Source organism: Pelobates fuscus, chromosome 12 (genome assembly GCF_036172605.1).
Source record: "Pelobates fuscus isolate aPelFus1 chromosome 12, aPelFus1.pri, whole genome shotgun sequence".
Lineage (NCBI taxonomy): Eukaryota > Metazoa > Chordata > Amphibia > Anura > Pelobatidae > Pelobates > Pelobates fuscus.
In genome coordinates, this window is record NC_086328.1 from 137525832 (window position 1) to 137546340 (window position 20509).

Genomic DNA, 20509 nt, shown 5'->3' on the forward strand with positions numbered 1-20509 from the left:
AAACATAGGGATGCAAAGCAAACAGATGGAATAACAGCCATTTCTCTCAGTACTGAAATATGCATATGGATTTTAGACCATAGATTAACACTTTTGAATATTTTTTTCCCCAAAGAAATTCAATCAGCGCAACAGCAGGTTTTCTTAAGGTACAGTAGTTGAATTTAGGAGAACATGCTACACTTTTATAATGTTACAACAGAAATTAGACGAGGAGCCAATTGGTGAGCAATACGCTTAGTCGTAAATGAAACAAAGCAATGTAAAAAGCATATTTATCTTTATTTTAATTAACATAAAACAAAAAAATATCCCACTCAGAAAACCTCTAAACAATCAGTCCTCATATCCCCCGCCCCCCACTCATGCATTCACTTGCCCTTCTTAAATTTGCCTTTTGGGGTGCTTGCTGTTTTGGCTTTTTTTTTTGCTGATCCCTTGAGTTCAGTCTCTTTTCTTTTTGAAGAGATGGATCCAGTTACCTTAAAGAAGTCATCCAAACGACCCTGTGTGCTGCCATGCCTGTTCTTTGAAAGCTTCTTTGCTCCGTTGCGGATACGATCTTCGTTGAATTGTTTCTCACCACACATGAAGGCCACAAGTCCCTCCTCATCTGGATCTGTCCACTTCAGTTCCAAGCTTTCTGTATCTACTACCTCAGGCTTTAGGAATAACTGTCGAGCTTCCTTGTGCAGCCAGTTTTCAGGTACCGGGTATTTTTTAAGGTCAATGTTATCCATGACCTCTTCAATAGACTTGTGCTGCCTGATCAATTCTATAGCTCTCTTGGGTCCAATACCTCTGATTGTCTCGCAGTAGTCACTGCCCAAGAGAATACAAAGATCCACAAATTGATCATGAGAAATGCCTATATCTTCAAGAGCACGGCTCAGGTGAAATTCTTGGATAGGCAATTTCTTGGCTTCACTAGCTGTGAGGTGTCTTAGAAGTATTGGGGTTCCAAATGTCAATGCATCCATGTCTTCTGTAGCAGCTGCAAAGACTTTGCCTGCTTTCACTAGTTCGGCGCACGTAGCTTCTGCTTCACAGGGAGCATCTACATAAGGAATGCCCATCAGTTTAAGCAACATCTTACACTCTTCATTGTGTTGTTTGGTGACTTTCACAAGCCTCTTGTTGAATTTCTCAATGTTCTCTACTTCTCCGGCCTCCTGGGCAGCCTCCAACAGTTTCTCCGCCTCCGCCCTGCGTTCACTACGCTTGGCCAGCTCACCTGATTTCAGGTGAGGAGGTTTCCCATCAAACACATAGACAGGTTTGATTCCATGTTCGACCATGCGAATTGTGCGGTAAAACATGCCCATTAGATGGCTGGTGGTCTCACCATCCTCGTTCTGAAGCATGTTGCCATCTTGTCGTACCGCTATTAGAAACTGGTAGATACACATAGAGGCATCCACTGCCACCTTACGCCCAAAGTAAGACTTTATGTCATGCTCCTTGATGGCTGAAGGGGCTACATCGGCAATAAGCTTGGCCAAACCGTGTATTCCCATTGTAAGGATGAAAAGTAATACAAAATATTCCAAGCTAGAAATGCTGCAGACACCACCTGTAAGATAAAGAAAAGTGTGTCAAAAACAAACACAATATGAATGGCTCCCATAGGAAGCAAGTCACATGTTCTTTATCAGATTGTAACCAAAAAGCCATAAATGTAAAATAAATGGCTCTCACACAGTAACTGATTATTCACCTCAGCATCACACAGGGGGGGTAACTGCGAAATGCTTTATAACCTGGACACCCCCCCCCCCCGGGCTTCTTCAGAGAGACAAAGGGGGAGACTTTCAGTGTTTGGGCTGTTTATATGGGGGAGGGTGTCCAGGGACAGGGCTGTGAGCAGAGATTTTACAAGACTTACTACACCCCCCCCCCCCCCCGGGTCACTACTCGGTGCCGGGCCCGGTCACTACATCCCTCTCCCGGTCACTGCACCCCTCTCCCGGTCACTGCACCCCTCTCCCGGTCACTGCACCCCTCTCCCGGTCACTGCACCCCTCTCAGTGCACCCCCCTCCCGGTCACTGCACCCCTCTCCCGGTCACTGCACCCCTCTCCCGGTCACTGCACCCCTCTCCCGGTCACTGCACCCCTCTCCCGGTCACTACACCCCCCTCCCGGTCACTGCACCCCTCTCCCGGTCACTGCACCCCTCTCCCGGTCACTGCACCCCTCTCCCGGTCACTGCACCCCTCTCCCGGTCACTGCACCCCTCTCCCGGTCACTGCACCCCTCTCCCGGTCACTGCACCCCTCTCCCGGTCAGTACTCGGTGCCAGGCCCGGTCACTACCCTCCTCCCGGTCAGTTACTCACGTTACGCCGTCTCTTGGCGGGTTTTGCTGACGGCTCCTGGTTTCGCGCCTTTCTCTCGCCAACAAATGCTTTCAGAACGCGACGAGAGCTGTGATTGGTTCATCCCAAGACAGATTTTGTGATTGGCCAGTCGTGTAGTCCAGCTCTGTGATTGGTTAGCGGTTGGTAGCGGTGTAAAGCCAGCCGCTCTTTGATTGGCTAGCGGTTGGTGGGTTGGCAGAGGTGTAAAGCCGGCCGCTCTGTGATTGGCTAGTGCTCCATAGACTAATCAGTGATTGGCTGTGAAGGCGGCGCCATGCTGTGGATGGCGATAGCTGCCCGCCAGCCGCTCTGTGATTGGTGGAACATGTCGCTTTACGGCAGATGTGACGTTGGACTCATTAGTTCCCAGAAGTCTCTGCTGCGGAGTGTTTCCGGTCCCGACGTGCTTTGCGTCCCCTCTGACCCCAGTGAGAGAGACGTGGCGGAACCGATAGCGGAGACATGGTGAGACCCGAGCGATGTACTAAGAGAGTGGCCGCACTGCGATACCGGACCCTCGCTGCTATTTATTATCGGCCCCTGGTTCAGCTCAGCCCCCTGTCTATAGGGAATAGAGTGCGGCTCCTTCTCCCCCCAGCGACAGAACCCCCCCCCCAGGCACAGAACCCCCCCCAGGCACAGAACCCCCCCCAGGCACAGAACCCCCCCCAGGCACAGAACCCCCCCCAGGCACAGAACCCCCCCCAGGCACAGAACCCCCCCCAGGCACAGAACCCCCCCCAGGCACAGAACCCCCCCCAGGCACAGAACCCCCCCCAGGCACAGAACCCCCCCCAGGCACAGAACCCCCCCAGGCACAGAACCCCCCCAGACACAGAACCCCCCCCAGCGACAGGACCCCCCCAGACACAGAACCCCCCCCAGACACAGAACCCCCCCCAGACACAGAACCCCCCCCAGACACAGAACCCCCCCCAGACACAGAACCCCCCCCAGACACAGAACCCCCCCCAGACACAGAACCCCCCCCAGACACAGAACCCCCCCCAGACACAGAACCCCCCCCAGACACAGAACCCCCCCCAGGCACAGGACCCCCCCCAGGCACAGGACCCCCCCGGCACAGAACCCCCCAAACACAGGACCCCCCAGCAGTGGTGTATCCTGGTTTTGTGCTGCCCTAGGCAGGACAAAGCTCAGGCGCCCCCCCTCCCCCCGCGCCACCCCCACCCAACCTTTCCCCCCGCCCCGCATTCTAAATACACACACATTCACTGACAGATACGCATACACTAGCTAACAGAAACACACACACACTAACAGACTCACTCACACTCAGTAACAGACAAACACACTCACTAACATACACACACACTCACAGGCAAACACACTCACAGGCAAACACACACTAACAGACACACACACACACACTAACAGACACACACACACTAACAGACACACACACACTAACAGACACACACACACTAACAGACACACACACACTAACAGACACACACACACTAACAGACACACACACACTAACAGACACACACACACTAACAGACACACACACACACTAACAGACACACACACACACTAACAGACACACACACACACTAACAGACACACACACACACTAACAGACACACACACACACTAACAGACACACACACACACTAACAGACACACACACTGGCACACACACACTGGCACACACACACTGGCACACACACACTGGCACACACACACTGGCACACATTTTTAACATTTATTTTTTTATTTTTTTTTTAACACATTTTTTTTTACCACATTTTTTTTATTTATTTAACACCCCCCCGCCCCCCCCAGCCTCCTTACCTTTGGGAATGCTGGGGAGGGGGGGGGGTCTCTTCCTCCCTGGTGGTCCAGTGGCTGCTGGGTGATCGGGCGGCCGGCTGGCGAGGGAGCACTTCCCCATAGCTGTCTGCTCAGCTCCCTCGCGCGCCTCAGAGTGAGGCTGGGAGCCGGAATATGACGTCATATTCCGGCTCTGCCTCCCAGCCTCACTCTGCGGCTGGCGAGGGAGCTGAGCAGACAGCTCAGGGGAAGTGCTCCCTCGCCAGCCGGCCGCCCGCCCGGCAGTGCCGCCCATCAGTCCATCCGGCATGTCTGTTAGCCGCAAGGCTAACAAGACATTTGCCTTGGGCATTTGGGGGGCGGCTTTTTTTGCCGCCCCCTGGAAAATGCCGCCCAAGGCAAATGCCTTGTTTGCCTCGCGGCTAATACGCCCCTGCCCCCCAGACACAGAACCCCCCAGGCACAGAACCCCCAGCTACATATTAAAGTGCTGTGATGTGGTGCTCGGTCTCCCTATTAATAAAGGTACACTAGTCCCAGAATAAGTGTCAGTAATTTAAAGGACCACTATAGGCACCCAGACCACTTCAGCTTAATGAAGTGGTCTGGGTGTGAGGTCCAGCTAGGGTTAACCCTGCCTTCTGTAAACATAGCAGTTTCAGAGAAACTCTCATTGACAGCCGATAGAGGCGCTTCCGCACTTCTCACTGTGATTTTCACAGTGAGAAAACGCCAGCGTCCATAGGAAAGCATTGATAATGCTTTCCTATGAGACTGGCTGAATGCGCATGCAGCTCTTGCCGTGCATGCACATTCAGCCGAGGAGGCGGAGAGCTCCCCACCCAGCTCTGGAGAAAGAGGTAAGTTTAACCCCTTCCTCCCCCCAGAGCCCGGCGGGAGGGGGACCCTGGGGGGTGGGGGGCACTATAGTGGTCCTTTAACCTGTCCTGTTCAGAGTGTAATGTCAATAAATGGAAAGGACATAATATGGCAAGCACATAAACATTGTTATATAGCACTCGCTGAGAACATGAAGGCTACTGAAACATCACAAATAGTGCGTACGGGAGGGAACATTACAAAGATTAATAAAATAAGCCAGGCAGTCGGTATATATTTTCCTCAGTTATCGTAAAGATACAATATCAAATTCACTGATTCAATCGTTCAAGAGAAAATTCCCACTTTCATGTGCTGAAATAAATGTCTTTCATTCTGTATGATTCATCCTTTGCTTTCCATTCTCAGTACTACACATGAACGTGTAGCTCCATGGTAATTGTGGTTTTCTTGTGGTTTGTCCTACAGGAGCTGGAAGCAATGACCCGATACACAAGCCCGGTGAATCCGGCAGTGTTCCCACATCTAACAGTCGTGCTGCTTGCCATCGGCATGTTTTTCACAGCCTGGTTCTTTGTGTATCCTCTTGATGTATTATATAGTTTAAGAGCAAACAACAAATGTATTTTGTGTAGAGTTGAGGGTGGGGATAGTACTTTTGGAGGGTTGCAGATAGTATCCTTTATCCAATCTTTGTAAAAATCATTGCAGCTAAAAGACGGCCTCCCAGACCTGCCAGTCAGACGGCCTCCCAGACCTGCCAGTCAGACGGCCTCCCAGACCTGCCAGTCAGACGGCCTCCCAGACCTGCCAGTCAGACGGCCTCCCAGACCTGCCAGTCAGACGGCCTCCCAGACCTGCCAGTCAGACGGCCTCCCAGACCTGCCAGTCAGACGGCCTCCCAGACCTGCCAGTCAGACGGCCTCCCAGACCTGCCAGTCAGACGGCCTCCCAGACCTGCCAGTCAGACGGCCTCCCAGACCTGCCAGTCAGACGGCCTCCCAGACCTGCCAGTCAGACGGCCTCCCAGACCTGCCAGTCAGACGGCCTCCCAGACCTGCCAGTCAGACCTGCCAGTCAGACCTGCCAGTCAGACCTGCCAGTCAGACCTGCCAGTCAGACCTGCCAGTCAGACCTGCCAGTCAGACCTGCCAGTCAGACCTGCCAGTCAGACCTGCCACTATTCTGTCTTTGGGGTTCCTGTGTCCGTTCTGTCCATGTTGTGTATGCAGCGTTACACTGATCTGTCTTTCCCCAGAATTCCCGTTGTTTGTATCAGAATTCCAGTTTTTGTGTAATTTGTGAATAAAGTGATAGCAGCCATGGCATTCTCTGTGATGAGTGCAACCGTGGCTGGGCTATAAGCTGGTTATCCAATAAACCTCTGTTGGAGAATGGTTTATGGGCTAATATTATACCCCACAAATTAGAATGATAGGTTTGCATTTTTTTTTTTGTAATATATAATAATGCAACAAAAATAGGGAACCATTTGTATCTCATTATTTCTCTTTAATGCTTTAGTTCTTGCAGCACATATTAATGTATACCTCTTTGCAAAGTTCTTTGCCTAAAAATATATTTTTTTCCTTTTTCTCCAGCATTCGTTAATAACTGGTTTAAAAAAAAAAAAATTGCTTGTAATTCACTTGTAACCCTGGGCATAACGGGCAGCTTCTACAGTATGCAAAATATACATTTAAAGTCTGACAAACAGTGGAAGTAGGTTATACAGTAACAACATAGAGCCCTGTACCTGTCATCCAAACAAAAATAATTTAATTCCTTCTGTACCTATTGCTGACAAAGGCCTGGGATTTACTGCCGTTGGCATGATAGTAAATACTACGTCTAAGGGGGAACAGCTGCTCCACCCTAAATTGACAGTCATACCAGCAATGCGTGTTGTGGCAATTTCACCAGTACAGTTTCTAGGATATATGTTCTTATATAATTATACCTTGAATGTGACAGTGTCAAGGCCACTAGTACATAAAAGTACCACAATTTTGGTTTAAAGGACCACTACAGTGCCAGGAAAACAAACTCGTTTTCCTGGCACTATATAGTCCTTGGGTTTCCCCCCTCCCGCTGGGCTGAAGGGGTTAAAACCCATTCAGCCACTTACCTTAACCCCCTTAAGGACACAACTTCTGAAATAAAAAGGAATCTTGACGGAATAGTTCCGTCATGTGTCCTTAAGGGGTTAATCCGGGCTCCCTCGGCACTAGTGACCTCAATGCTTTCCTATGGACATTCTGCACGCTGAATGCGATTTTCTCTGAAACTGCGTTGTTTACAGCTGCAGGGTTAAAACTTGGAACCTGGCACCCAAACCACTTCATTGAGTTGAAGTGGTCTGGGTGACTATAGTGGTCCTTTAATCACTGGCCACTGTCATATATTCTTTTATCCTTTTATATTGTCTAAGATATGTTTGTTTGTTTGTTTCACATTTGGGCCTTTCAGTCATATTTCTGTCTGTTTTATATTGTATGATGTAGTGTGGCACAAAAACTTTCTTTGTCTCTCTTGTTTTCCTTAATATACAAATGCCAGCTATGAAGTGACTTCCACCAAATACACACGAGATGTATACAAGGAGCTTCTTATCTCATTGGTAGCCTCTCTCTTCATGGGATTTGGGGTCCTTTTCCTGTTACTGTGGGTTGGGATTTATGTCTGACAAATGAGGTAAGCCACGTACTCACATGTTGTTGAAATTGACACCACGTCTGTAACATACCAATGCAGTCCTTAGAGAAAGTCTGTCTGGGACAAAGCCTCTCTGAAAGATTGCACAACTCCCCCAGAATATCATGTTGAATATTCCAGTTCAATCAGCTGTCACTTTTTCAACACACATTTCTGCAGGTTTATTGTGCAATGGCATGCTGTTGCAAGCCAGGGCTTTCTTATCAAAGCATGGATTGTGATCCTAATGAATTAAAGACCAACCTGTTGACTGTGAATGTTAATTATTTCTGGACTTCTCACGATGTTGGAGATATGGTCACGTTTTGGAATTTAAACTGGTAGCATTAAAACATTGGTACAAGCAGAATGTGACTTAAAGGGTCACTCCAGATCCCTAAAGCACGTTATCTCACTGAAAAGCATTGTGTGAAGAGTGTGTCCTATTGTTTTCATTTTGGAAAAAGTGCAGATTTCAATAGAAATTGTCCTTTTTTTTTATAAATTAACCTGGTTACACCGACTGGCATTTTAAGCGGACAACCGGTCCTGTTACTTCCTGGTTTGGTTAGCTTCTTTGTACTGAGGCACCTGCCTTGCAAAGACTTCATTAAGCTGCATTGGGAAGCCTGTGATTGGACAGGCACCAAGTCTGGGCAGGGTTAGAAGAAGAGGGATTGTAAAGGGTGCAGACGAGATCTTTTTGAAGCTGTTTAGATATAACACCAATGAAAAATGCATAATAAACGCATGCGAGTTTTCGTTTGGGGTATATCTACTAAACAGTGAGTATTATATATTTTGTGTTTGGGCATTGGCGTGTCCTCTGAAATGTACTGCTGTTTATAACCTGCATATACAAAAGCAAGCCTTAGCTCAAGATTATATTTAAAAAAAAAACATAAAAACATGGTTTTGGGCTGAAACTTTGGTCTTAGCATTGTAAAAAATATTAACATTTAATTGGGACCCATGAATGCGCGATTTCTGATATACACGGCCATACATCTCTCTATATATATTTAGCTCCAGTAAGAATTACACTCATTGCATTTGTGAACAAATTAAGTGTCACTTTAATTCCTTTAAATGTCTCATGCGTGCTGGAATTTGCATCAGGGCATTGTTTGGTTTATGGAGCCAAGTTTATAGTTCTGGGGCAGGAGTAGGCAACCTTCTGTGGACTGCATTGCCTGTGATGCTTTTCTTCTAACATTGTGGCTTTAAGAGCATAATGGGATAAATGTTTGGCAGAATGGTGCACCATTAGCCGGCCTATTTAGACAAACTCCAGAAAAAGACTTCCTTATCAAATGTACACAGCTCAGCCACTGACAGCACTGAATGATCTCCTGCATTAGGAGAGAACACCCAGGGAGACGTATAGTAAAGATATCACAACCTGCTTATAGTTTCTCTGATTGTCTGCAGCCGGGCTGCTTACTCTGTGCTGTTAGGGTTAAAACTGCGTGCATACTTTTGATAAGGAAGTCTTTTTCTGGAATGAAGGAACGCGGCTAGGGAAGCAGGCTTATGGAGCAGCATTCTGAAAAACATTTGATTTGCGCAAAAATTATAAAGAGAAGAGCAAGCAAAAAAAAATTATCTATCCTATCTATCAGGGCTTGACAAATGTGTTTGGAATCTAGCAGCCAGCTTTCTTTAAGGGACACTATAGTCACCTTAACCACTACAGAGTAATGTACGGCATGCAGAGTAATGTACGGCATGCAGAGTAATGTACGGCATGCAGAGTAATGTACGGCATGCAGAGTAATGTACGGCATGCAGAGTAATGTACTGGTTCTGGTGCCTATAGCCTGTCCCTGTAGCCTTTTCAATGTAAACGCTGCATTGTCAAAGAAAAGGCAGCGTTTACATTGCTACCTACTAAGACCTCTAGTGACAGTCCCTCAGACGGCCACTAGGGAGTCTTGTGTCAGTGCTCTGCATGGACACGCTGAACGTTACCCATAGAGAACATGCGCAATATCCTCGCGTTGCTTTACTATGGGAAAGCTTTGGCTTAGCTGAGATTATAAAGATCGATGATCTCGGCTATGGAGGCGATACAAGCCACTGGAAAATCTGCACGGCGTGGGGAAAAAAGGGGAGTAAAAACACCAATCATGTGAGCAGAGGGGGCAGGTACCTAAACAGACACATACTCTCTGACAGACATACATTGTAACGGATCCTCTATATTCCGACTGAGTATATCCGCTGTAGTTCTCCCAAATCCCCAGTGAAGCAGTGATTTATAGCTCCCAATTCCTCAAACATCAGCCTAGACTTGATAAAGGGTAGAAACGAATGTTTAATCTGGTCAACTGGCCCACTTATATACAAAACAAGGATGCAGTAAAAAACGCCCACAACACGCCGCAAAATGGTTACAAATTCCAGAGTCCGCATGACTAGGCATAATATACAAAACATAAAAAATACATACAAAACAAATATTAACCCCCTCACAAATGATATATATTGTTACATAACCCTGATCTGAGCGCCCAAGTTCTCCAAATAGCGCTCAGATCCATGCAGTGTAGGGAAAAAGCCACCGGGAGCTCCTGCGGCCGCAATACGGGGTGCTCTGGCTGGCTCCTAGGTAGCGTTTGTTCCCATTAGTCTGTCACCTTCCCTCCAAAACGTTTTTTTGGTGGATTTCAGAAGTGGTTCAAAACCACGAACCAAGTTGTGCGGGAACCGCTGGGTCACCTCATGCAGAAAACAGCCCCATAACATTCGTGGCTAAGTCCTGCTGAGGTGACCGGGAACCACAAAGTCCTCATGCCAAAATTAGTTCCATAGCGGTCGCGGCTAAATACCGCTGGGACTATTCGTGGGTTTAGTTCACGTGAACGGCCGCCAGAGAACCAGCTTTCGTTTCCATTTGCCAAACCAGGAGCACCCAGGGCAAGCTACTAATGGCAGTTGGGGAGATTTAACTCCCGAACAGAGTCTTTGTATATGGCCCATTGTCTGTGGGCAGGAGGACAGCTTCTACACTCCTCCATTAATTCGTGGCAAACGTCCAGGGCAAGGAGTTTGTCACATAAACCCACACACACTTTCTCTAACACTCACAAATTTATATTTTTTAATTCTAATCCACCCAGCCTCCCTACCATTTGGCAGAGCTGAGTGAACTTTCCCTGGAGTCCAGTGGGACTGCTCTTCCTGTGTGCATTGGAGCAGTAATCTCCCTGCACGCTCTTTTGTAATGATGCTGGGGCATATTTGTCATATTCCGGCTCCCGGCATCATTACACAGTGCGAGGGAGCAGAGAGGCGCTGCAGGAAGATCACTGCTCCCTCCATGCAGCCCAGGGCGGTTGCCTCTATGCTCTCCAGGGCGGTCGGCTATATGCTCTTTGAGCCGGTCGCCCCCCATACAGCTCAGGGCGGGTGCTACAAAGCTCCCTGAGCTGGCACACTCCATACAGCCCAGGGAGGCCAGAATGCTCTCTGAGCTGGCCACTTCCATGCTCCCGCTGGCATCCCGCCAGCTCCGTTGTTTGACCAGCCGGCCACTTTAGGTAAAAAGCCAAATTTTTTTTAATATTGTATTCATATTAAATAGTTTCATAGATAAATATTTGATGTCAAATAAAAGCCCTGTTTCCCCTGAATAAAATAATATATGTGTGTGTAGAAAGGCCATTAGGCCTGAATTTGTGGGAGAAGTAAGTCCCCTACTTAAACTATCAGCCCCATCTCACCTCTGACGTTCAAGTGTTCCTGATCTACTTCCGGTCCGGGCGTCCTGTCTGTCAGCTGCAGTCTCCGGCAGAATCCTCTGTCCTATCTGCGGTCCGGCTTCTTGGCTGCTAAACCGTGAGCCATACTTGCGGTACATTCCGGCCCCCTCCACGCCACTCTGTGGTCTTATTGCGGGGGCGGAACACACATGGCGGTAATCTTTACCTGGGACCACCCACGGTCCCCACACTACGGCATCTAGGCGGTCGGTTTTGGTTCATCTTTCCGGGGGGTCCTACACCCACCTCCCCCCACGGACTCGTAGGTTCGCGGTACGTTACTACCCTCGGAAAAAACGATACTCTTGTAAATAGGGGCATGTAAATACGCTGTTATAGCAGAGGCTATGCTACTATACTGTATATGTACACAGGGCATATTGCTACTATGCGTAAACTTTCATTCATGCTTTCCATTTTTGTTTTTCTTGTGTCAGTTTCACAGGCCAAGTTTAGTGGGCTGTTATCGCCACCTAGTGGTTTTTTATGGTATTTGCTGGTTCTTTATGTATTACATGTAGCTTGCCTGCACTAAACTCTAGCAGCAGCTGCAATCTTACTTGGATGTTTACCGTGAAATTACTAATTACACAATATTATACCATTCCTTTATGTGCAAGTTAATCTTGGCTCTGTTAAAAAATTTCTTTGATCTCTACAGATCGCCCTTTTTGTCATATATTACTGCTAAATTGCAAAAACCTTGGTTCTTGTCCTACAATCCAGGTATACTATTTATTTTACTTCAGTTTCTGTTTTGTCAAGGCCTCAGGCAGCCTTCACTCTACACTTGTCGCTCTCTCGTATCACTCGTTCAGACCCCCCATAAGGTCATGTTGTGCTCTTACGTCACGCTCATACAGATCTACATCTGTCTCAAACCCGTAGGCTTCTTCTACGATATCACCAACCGCTGTGCCTCTCTTCTAAAAATACTCAAAGGTTCAAGTTCCTGGGTATAACCACTACCAAGGTTGGTATCCACCCATTACATAATTTGCCAATTTATCCCATAGATGGTATGTGAACTGGCTCACAGGGTCTGGGCTCCAGACCTAGCTCACCGAGGCATTTACAGGCCCCGCAAGGCCATCTCCCACCTCAACAAGGAGGTACGGCCCCACGTCCAAATCATAGTTAAACGCCTCATTCGCTCTTCTACAGGGCCATAGTCAGGGCCTCACTTTCCACGGCCACACGTTTTGAATCTCTTAAATGTCATTGAGAGGCCAACATACCACCACCACATCTGTGGCAACGTACTTACCTCGGACAAATCATAGATAGAGCCTCTCACCGCCACTTGGCACTAGTAGGGCCTCATCTGTCACTAGTCAAAGTTAAGTTTTTCGCTTCGGCAATAGCCTTACAGTCCAGTTCACCTGAGGAACCCCCCCCCCCCCTTTGTGTCATTTTCTCATACGCCCCTACTAAATCCAATTCATTAATTAGTTTCTAGAATTTCTTAAGATACAGCTCCCATTGACGAGTTGCCTACCGATGAGATACCATTCACTCCTATCAGACCCGAGTCTCTAGGTGAATCTCTCGCCCCTTCTACCCCTACGTCTTTGAGAGCATGGACTATTCCAAAAATTACGACCGAACTTAGGCTTAGGGGCATCCCCTTTCCTGCTACGGCTCGTAAGGCGGAACTCGACAGACTTTTGACCAACCAGGCCCCTGAGCCTAGGCCAGGCACTAGCTCTCATGGTCAACCATCTGGCGCTGGCACAGCCACCCAGGACACCCTTGCGGCAATCCTGGCCAACCTGCAGACCTTGAACAGCAGGTTAAGCAAGGTGGAAAGTGCCGTCGCCTCCCCAGGTAACCTTCCTGACCTCTCAGCCCTCACCCGGCAGTACCTATGGCACCAACACCCGCCCCTATACTTCCCCCTTCAGCTCCTGCCTCAGATACGTCTCCTTTTGTGTCACCAGCTCACTCCGTCCCAGACTCCATTAGGAAAGAAATCCTGGATGGGAAGGACGTGTGTCTGGTGTCATTGCTTATAGCCTCCCAAGACGTGCTGGAGAAACAGGGCTTATAACTTTGGGGATATTTCGGTGGTTCTTAAAACATGACCCTAAGCTCAACAAAAAATTATTTATTCCCAATTTCGTTTTGGCTTTCAGGATATACCGTGATGTCATCTGCTCGGTATATCCCCACAGGAGAGAAGAAGTGGACCTCTATCTCCATAACGTGGTGGATTTGGGTGTCAAGCACAGGGGCTCATCTTTTTATGACCATCATAAATCGATATCAGCGAAAGCGGCGACACATCTGAAACAATTTAACATTAGAATTAACTGGTGTCAGATGGATACAGAATTATTCTGTCGCCACTTCGCTGGTCTGAGGCCCCCATCTTGTGCCATATGCAATTCTTCAACTCTCTTGGCTGATTTGTGCCATTCCGTGGCTGATCCATCCACCCCTCAATCCACTTCCACTCCTCACAATAAACATGAGGGTGGTCAGCGGGATACACTGGGTAGGCCCATCTCCTTTCTAGGGAAAGCTCAGGTGTGCAACAATTTCAATGCAGGTTCCTGCAGCTTCAGCGCCTGTAGATTGTTGCACATCTGCTCTATCTGCTTCAGGGCACACACTAAGACCATGTGCCCGGCCAGGTTGTCCCCTGGCGAAACAGGTACTATTTTTCCCACGCGACTCACTTTTGGGTCCAGAAGCAGCCCTAAACTGTTTGATATTTTCGCAGAAACTCTATGCTGGCTGCTTCTGAACATTCTCAGGTGTCACGCCATCATTCATTATTTGGATGACTTCCTCATAATAGAACCGAGCGCACGCACACCCACTGATATCCTCAGCACCTTTTTCCACTCTCGGGATACCTTTTGTCTTCCTTTAAAACGATTGGCCCCACTACTAAACTTACTTTCTTGGGGATAGAGCTGGACTTTGGTACTTTCCGCGCCAGCCTTCCCCCGACAAACTGGTCCGCTTGAAAGCGGAGATAGACATGTTCTTGCGGAATGATTTATCCACCAGGAAGGAACTTCAGTCCTTATTGGTGTTACAAAACTGTTACAAACACAGATTATGTTGCTTCTTTTGTGATGCTATGGCTTCGGTACTTGAATTCTGCACCCTCTCCCGAATGGATTATATACACCGGTTTGTTAAACAAACAGACCACCCGGCTCCTGGCGTGTGCCACCACTTAATCCCGGTCACCTCTCAAACTACCGAACGATCGACCACCCGGCTGGGAGAGTGTGCCACCAATTGATCACCCAGGGAGTTGCGGTTTGCGGTTAACCGCAGGCTAATTGACGGCCCCAGGATATATCCGTTCGTGCCTTATCTCCCGATGGTTAAACTACCGAAAGGGTCACGAATGGGGACCACCTTCAACCTGGCGTGTGGCCTCAATTAGAATGTGGAATGTTGCGGTTAAGTGCCCCCTTCACGGCGGGCTAAATTCGTATCCCGAACAGCGACGACATCCAGGCAGAGAGCGGGGATTCGTGCACAACTCTGGCCGTTATTAGTTCCATGAGTTGACGCCGAGGTCCCGCTGCCTATTGTGACACCCAAAAACATGGCCGCCATCTCAATCCTGCGACCAAATATACGAACAGACTTTACCACAACGAAATCCAGCATATGGTTCGTGAGTTTGGGGCGCTATTCGGTGAACTAGCACACACAGACCAGAGCTACAAAATGAATGGTGAAAGTGCCGAAGTATATATTAAAATGTTAGTTATGTATTTTTAATCGGTTTTCTATGTGTAAAATAAACGTGGGTTTTAGGCGCTTGGAGATAATTGTATTACCTTAACCGTTGGATTCATTATCTCCAAGCTGGGCGGTAGCAAATTCAAATGATACATTGTATTCTCATTGGTTGATCTCTTGTGTTATCCCTGTATCCCATCAGGTCCAGAGGGGGCTGTCCCTGGACCTGAGATTTTGCATAAATAATCGATCCCTGTGTGCCATTAAAGCCAGTTCTTGTTTGACCTTCAAATCGCAGCCTCAACTCGTTTTGTGGGGGAAAGAGTATCCTAGCTGTACAATAGCTAGTGGGATTGTTCTACACTTGCAGGATTCTTCTGGATGTCGAGCTAAAGCTACCTCTCTCTCTCTCTCTCTCTCTCCAAGCTGGGATCCAGCTAGTTTCCAGCTAGCCTGGGAGTAACCGTAACAATTGTGGTCCCTGAATTTTGCGATGCGCATCATTCCGCAGGGAAGGTCTTTTTTATCCAGGCTTCTTTGTCTGCTTCACGGGGTACCGGACGCCTGCCCAATTGCGTTGGACCAGCACGCCAAAGCCGACCTACTCATGTGGGGGAAGTTTTTGACTAAGTGGAACGGTATCTCCATGTTTATTCCTCCTCACCCTGCAGACAAAACGGGTTTCGCAGCTATATTCGGTAATCACTGGTTATGGGGTCACTGGCCTGCTGAGACAGATGCCTTGCTGGATTTCAGAGAGACTTCAGCCCTATTTGAAATTTACCCCATTGTGGCGGCCGCACACACCTGGGGTCGTCTCTGGTCCGGCAAGTAAAATGCTATTCCGACAACTCGTCAGCTTGCGATATCATTAACAAGGGGTGGTCTTCCTCCCTTACCATCATGCGGCTTATTCGCAAGCTGACCTGGCTGGCAGCAACCGTCCAGTTCCACTTAATTTGCTTTCACATCCCAGGTATCCACAACACGGCCGCTGATGCTCTGTCTCGATTTCAATTCCAGGTATTCTTCCAGGCACTCCCGTCAGCTCACATCAACCATCCAGAACACCGAGGTTTCACGAGTTAATCCTGGATTGAACACACTTATGCACCACGCTAGGACTCTTACACACCAAGCACTATCACCTAACACAACTATCACCTACAGTAGGGCACTTACCGTTTTCAATAAATTCACAGCTTAATTTGGATTACATGGTGATTTTTCTACCCAAACTAATGTGGCTTTTGCCACTTACATTTAAAACTTTCCCACAATGCTATTAAACTATACCTCACGGGGGTGCAGCATCACAGCCTCACAAATTTCCCTAACAACACCCCCTTTTTGTTATCATACCCCATCAAGAAAATCTTAAAGGATATCTCTAAAGTTTCTGTTCCACTTATCACCACCAGACTACTGATAGATGGGCCTATCTTTAGATTACTTGGCAATCTACTTGACGAATCCCCATTTGATCCTAACACGAACCTGGTGATCAAGTCTGCTATCTATTTAGCTTTTTACGGGTTCCTAAGACCTAGGGAATTTACCGTTGTTTGTCAAGGAGATATCACACACAGCCTTAAAACCTCACAACTCACAAAAGTAGAGGATTACTACGTTCTCACGAGCCCATCTACCAAAACTAATCATTCACTACACCACTATCATTCACCTCTTTCCAGCAGATAATGCTTGGTGTCCGGTTAAGGCACTAGACCACCTACGGTAAACTCATAACACGCACTTACCAGACTCACCGCTCTTACAACTACAAGGGCACCCACTCACCACAGCAAAATTAACCACGCATGTTAGAATCTTATTGAAAAAACTGGGTTACAACCCAGCTTCGTTCTCCGGGCACTCCTTCCGCATAGGAGCCGCTTCATCAGCTTCTAGTACAAACACCCCGGTCCACATCATCAAGAGACTGGGTCGTGGAAATCCTCCATATACAATACGTACATTCCACGACCAGAAAGAGAGCTCCGCCAAGCCATCAGGAATTTAGTTGTGTAATAAATGCAATAAAGTTTTGTTTTGTTTTTTTGTTTTTTTTTTACTTCTCTTTGCCCTCTTTTATTTACAGGCCCACTCGGATGTTGGTTTCGGCACACCACAACTAACTTTTATCTCTGACATTATCCATTAAATATTAAATTCCGAGCACAAGTAGAAAGGCCATTATGCCAGAATTTGTGAGAGGAGTTAGTCACCTACTTAAACTCCCAGTCCCTACTCGCCTCTGACGTTCAAGTGTTCCCCACCCACCAGCACCCTTAGAACATACAATTCTCCTTGCTGGGCCCTCTTTTATTTACAGGCCCACTCGGACATTGGTTTCGGCACACCACAACCAACTTTCATCTCAGACACTATCCATTACATATTAAATTCTGAGCACAAATGTGTGTGTATATATATATATATATATATATATATATATATATATAGTGAGGGTGCATTTAATATGAAAGGTGAATTACGGTTGAACAGACATATAGCGCAAATTCCAAGTTTTGTTTTGATCACAGTGTGTACATTTGGCTCAGTCCTTAAGGGGTTAATGAGGCAGCATTTCTAGTATTTTTTTTTATTATTATTTTTGTTTTAATTATTGCAGTAAAATAGATTTTCTCTGTAGAGAACCCTTTCTCCTCACGTGTTATATATCAAATAGTGCTAATTAACACTTTTTGTATTGATAGTTTGATTTTGACTGCTTGCAAATTTCGAACTACCAAATCTGTCATTGGGTTCTGTATTTCCATAATTTTGAGTCTGAATTTCTGCCATTCTTGGCAGGTGTAAATATGGCGAACATTTAAGTAAATTCAAAAACCGTGTTGTAAAATCACGACATTAATAAACCTTGTGAGATATTTATTTCTAAAATTGTGTCCTCCTCGCAACATTTGATTTGTGGAGCGGGTTGTTTGGCCGCTGTGGAAGGATTATGGACTATGGGGCCTAATGCAGGGGAGAAAGGGTTAAAACATCAACCAAAGTTGGATAGAAGCGTTATTGGAAAGCACTGCGGAATTTGTTGGCGCTGTATAAAGGCCAATGATATTAATAATAAGTGTTGTACCAGATTTAAGTGACTCATAAACATGTTTGTTTTTAACAATGATTGGTTAGGTGTAAGAATGGTTATATTCTAAGCAGTATATATTGTTATGTAACGGCTCAATGCAGTTTCAGTTTGGTGGGGGATAAATAAACCTCATGTTCAGAAACACTTTTTTTTTTTTTTTTTTTTAATAGTTGGTAGTGAAGACACATGAGTACATTTTGTCCTGTAAGGTGTCATTTCTAACTACAATCTTTTCCTTGTTTCTTCTAGATACATTTTTGTTTTTTCTTTTTACTGCTGCGTGTTCGAGGACCAGTACTGGCCGTGGATAGTCAAATCGGCTCAGTCAATGCACTGTCAATTCTGCAACGGAGATTTCCAAATTTATGGTGAATTACTCAATGTTCACAATAAAACACTTTACTACTTTATTTGTTTTTTATCTTTTGCTTAATAGCTTAACCAACTCAGGTTATCCGGTCCCATGTGTGAATGGGTGTTGCTAATGAAGGTGTATTTGTGTGATAGTGACTGAGTGTGACTCTGTGTGGATGCGTGTGACTTAAGTCTGTGTTTTTATTTTTTTATTCGTTTATGCATTTTGTGGAGATTTTAAAGCCCCGGTCTAACTTCTGAATGGCACAAGATAATGGTGATTAGAAATGACAGTATTGCCACAAACACACAACACCAGTCGGAGTACAAAGCATTATTTATATATTTATATCATGGGTATTTATAGGCACAAAGGATTATCCAGTCCCAGAGAATTGGGTACATGGAGGCGGGAACAGTGCAGCTGTAGCAGGTAAAAATATAAATACAAATCTGAGATTCCACAAAAAAAAACAAAAAAACATTTAAAATATTTTGAGATAAAGACAAAGGCAGTTGAACCCTTCACTAGCTGCAGAGGGTCACGCAGAACACCTCTGAATCTTGTTTTTTGGAATATATGGGCTAAAATGTTACGATGATGCCTAGTGACATCACTATTAAGGCAATTAGTGGCTTTAATTACTGTAGGGAAAAAAAACATTTTATTTACAAGATTTCAACATTTTAAGAATAGAAACAAAAAAAGACAACTTTGGGGTCCAATACTTGGGTCCTTTATAAGTCACTTATTCTTATGACTTTGTCTGTTTGCATGGCATTGGCACACTGAGTGTTCTCTGGGAGTCTTTGGTGTGCACCTCCACCCCTTACTATATTGCATCCTCCCCTCAGGAGGAAGGGGGGAGATTTTGGTCCTTACTGCCATGTTAAGATTAAGTGCACTTCAGTGGTTAGATAATTAAATACACAGATTTGAGACAAGAAGAAAAACAAAAAGTTCACATAAAATATGATAAAACAAAATCCGTCCAAATATTTCAGTAACTCATCTTGGTTTTTGCTGCCTCTTGCTTAGTGGCAATTGTTCAGACTGTTAAACGATAGCTCTTTCAGGCAATGGGTGGAAGTGACGGAAGGTGGTACCCTTCCCCAAAATGTAGGGTAGATTAAACAAGAAAAGTAGGGAGAGGTATGCATGAGAAAGGTTTGTAACAGAATCACAATAATAAACATACAGAAAATCAACTGAATGAAGAGTAGGATGCATCCATTCATAGTTCTTGGTCCCCCAATATTGGACGAGAGGATTTTCCCATGCCTTGCCTCTTGAGGAATCTCCTCAATCTCCAGTGTGTCCCCTCTGGTTTCCAGTGAGCCCCAGATTATTTCCAGTGTTGTACATCCAGTGAGAAGTGTGGTGACCCCGTGGCTGCCCGCAGTCTGGGGAAGTCAGGGAAGGACACTTTATGTATCCAAGGAGGGAACATGGTCAAAATTTGCGAGTTCATGGCTGCTCCTCCAGTTTTCAATCACAGAGTCGGTAGAAATGGAAGTAATAGTCTGTTATTTGCGATGAATGTACAGACAGATCATGACATCCAGATGAACCCTGCAGAGGAAAGGAAAAAACGGTGAATATAAAATCTGTATGAGTGTCTGACCTTACAGAAGACAGACCGTATCTAGACGATCCACTGGTGGGTTCTTGTTTCTAACAGGATTGCTAGTCATGGAACAAAGTTTTAAAGAAAATGTATCTGTTTTCTACCGCAATAATGTAAAATCTTTCTTTGAATGGAATGTAAAAATTAAATGTTATACTGCAGGAAAATACTGTTCTATAATATTAAGAAGTATATTGGGTTGTAACCAGGAAGCCATAAAGTCTACCAAACCATAGTAGATTTGTCATCTAAAT

General features: G+C 46.2%; 3 protein-coding genes across 8 annotated transcripts in view; 1 reads left to right on the forward strand and 2 right to left on the reverse strand.

Annotated features, from left to right (window-relative positions):
* Positions 1-317: 317 nt before the first annotated feature.
* Positions 318-2402, reverse strand: FEN1 (flap structure-specific endonuclease 1). Its single transcript, XM_063438821.1, has 2 exons — positions 2338-2402; positions 318-1573 (listed from the first exon to the last, which is right to left on the reverse strand). Exon 2 carries the CDS (start codon positions 1515-1517, stop codon positions 372-374), a length of 1146 nt encoding a protein of 381 aa, XP_063294891.1. The 5' UTR covers positions 1518-1573; positions 2338-2402; the 3' UTR covers positions 318-371.
* Positions 2403-2719: 317 nt separating this feature from the next.
* The window catches only part of TMEM258 (transmembrane protein 258), a 455842-nt gene continuing 438052 nt past the window's right edge, over positions 2720-20509 (forward strand). Inside the window, exons 1-4 of one of the 2 annotated variants that reach the window (XM_063437766.1) lie at positions 2720-2823; positions 5464-5573; positions 7555-7689; positions 18523-18681. In XM_063437766.1, coding sequence (XP_063293836.1) covers positions 2821-2823; positions 5464-5573; positions 7555-7681 — 240 coding nt within the window. In that variant the 5' untranslated portion in view covers positions 2720-2820 and the 3' untranslated portion in view covers positions 7682-7689; positions 18523-18681. Of the gene's footprint in view, positions 2824-5463; positions 5574-7554; positions 7690-18522; positions 18682-20509 lie in introns of those variants that run through there. The other variant, XM_063437767.1, reaches the window with a different exon arrangement.
* MYRF (myelin regulatory factor) overlaps positions 18990-20509 on the reverse strand; it is a 169602-nt gene continuing 168082 nt past the window's right edge. For all 5 annotated transcript variants that reach the window (XM_063437751.1, XM_063437749.1, XM_063437750.1 and 2 more), the window contains one exon: positions 18990-20200. In XM_063437751.1, coding sequence (XP_063293821.1) covers positions 20117-20200 — 84 coding nt within the window. In that variant the 3' untranslated portion in view covers positions 18990-20116. The remainder of the gene's footprint in view (positions 20201-20509) is intronic.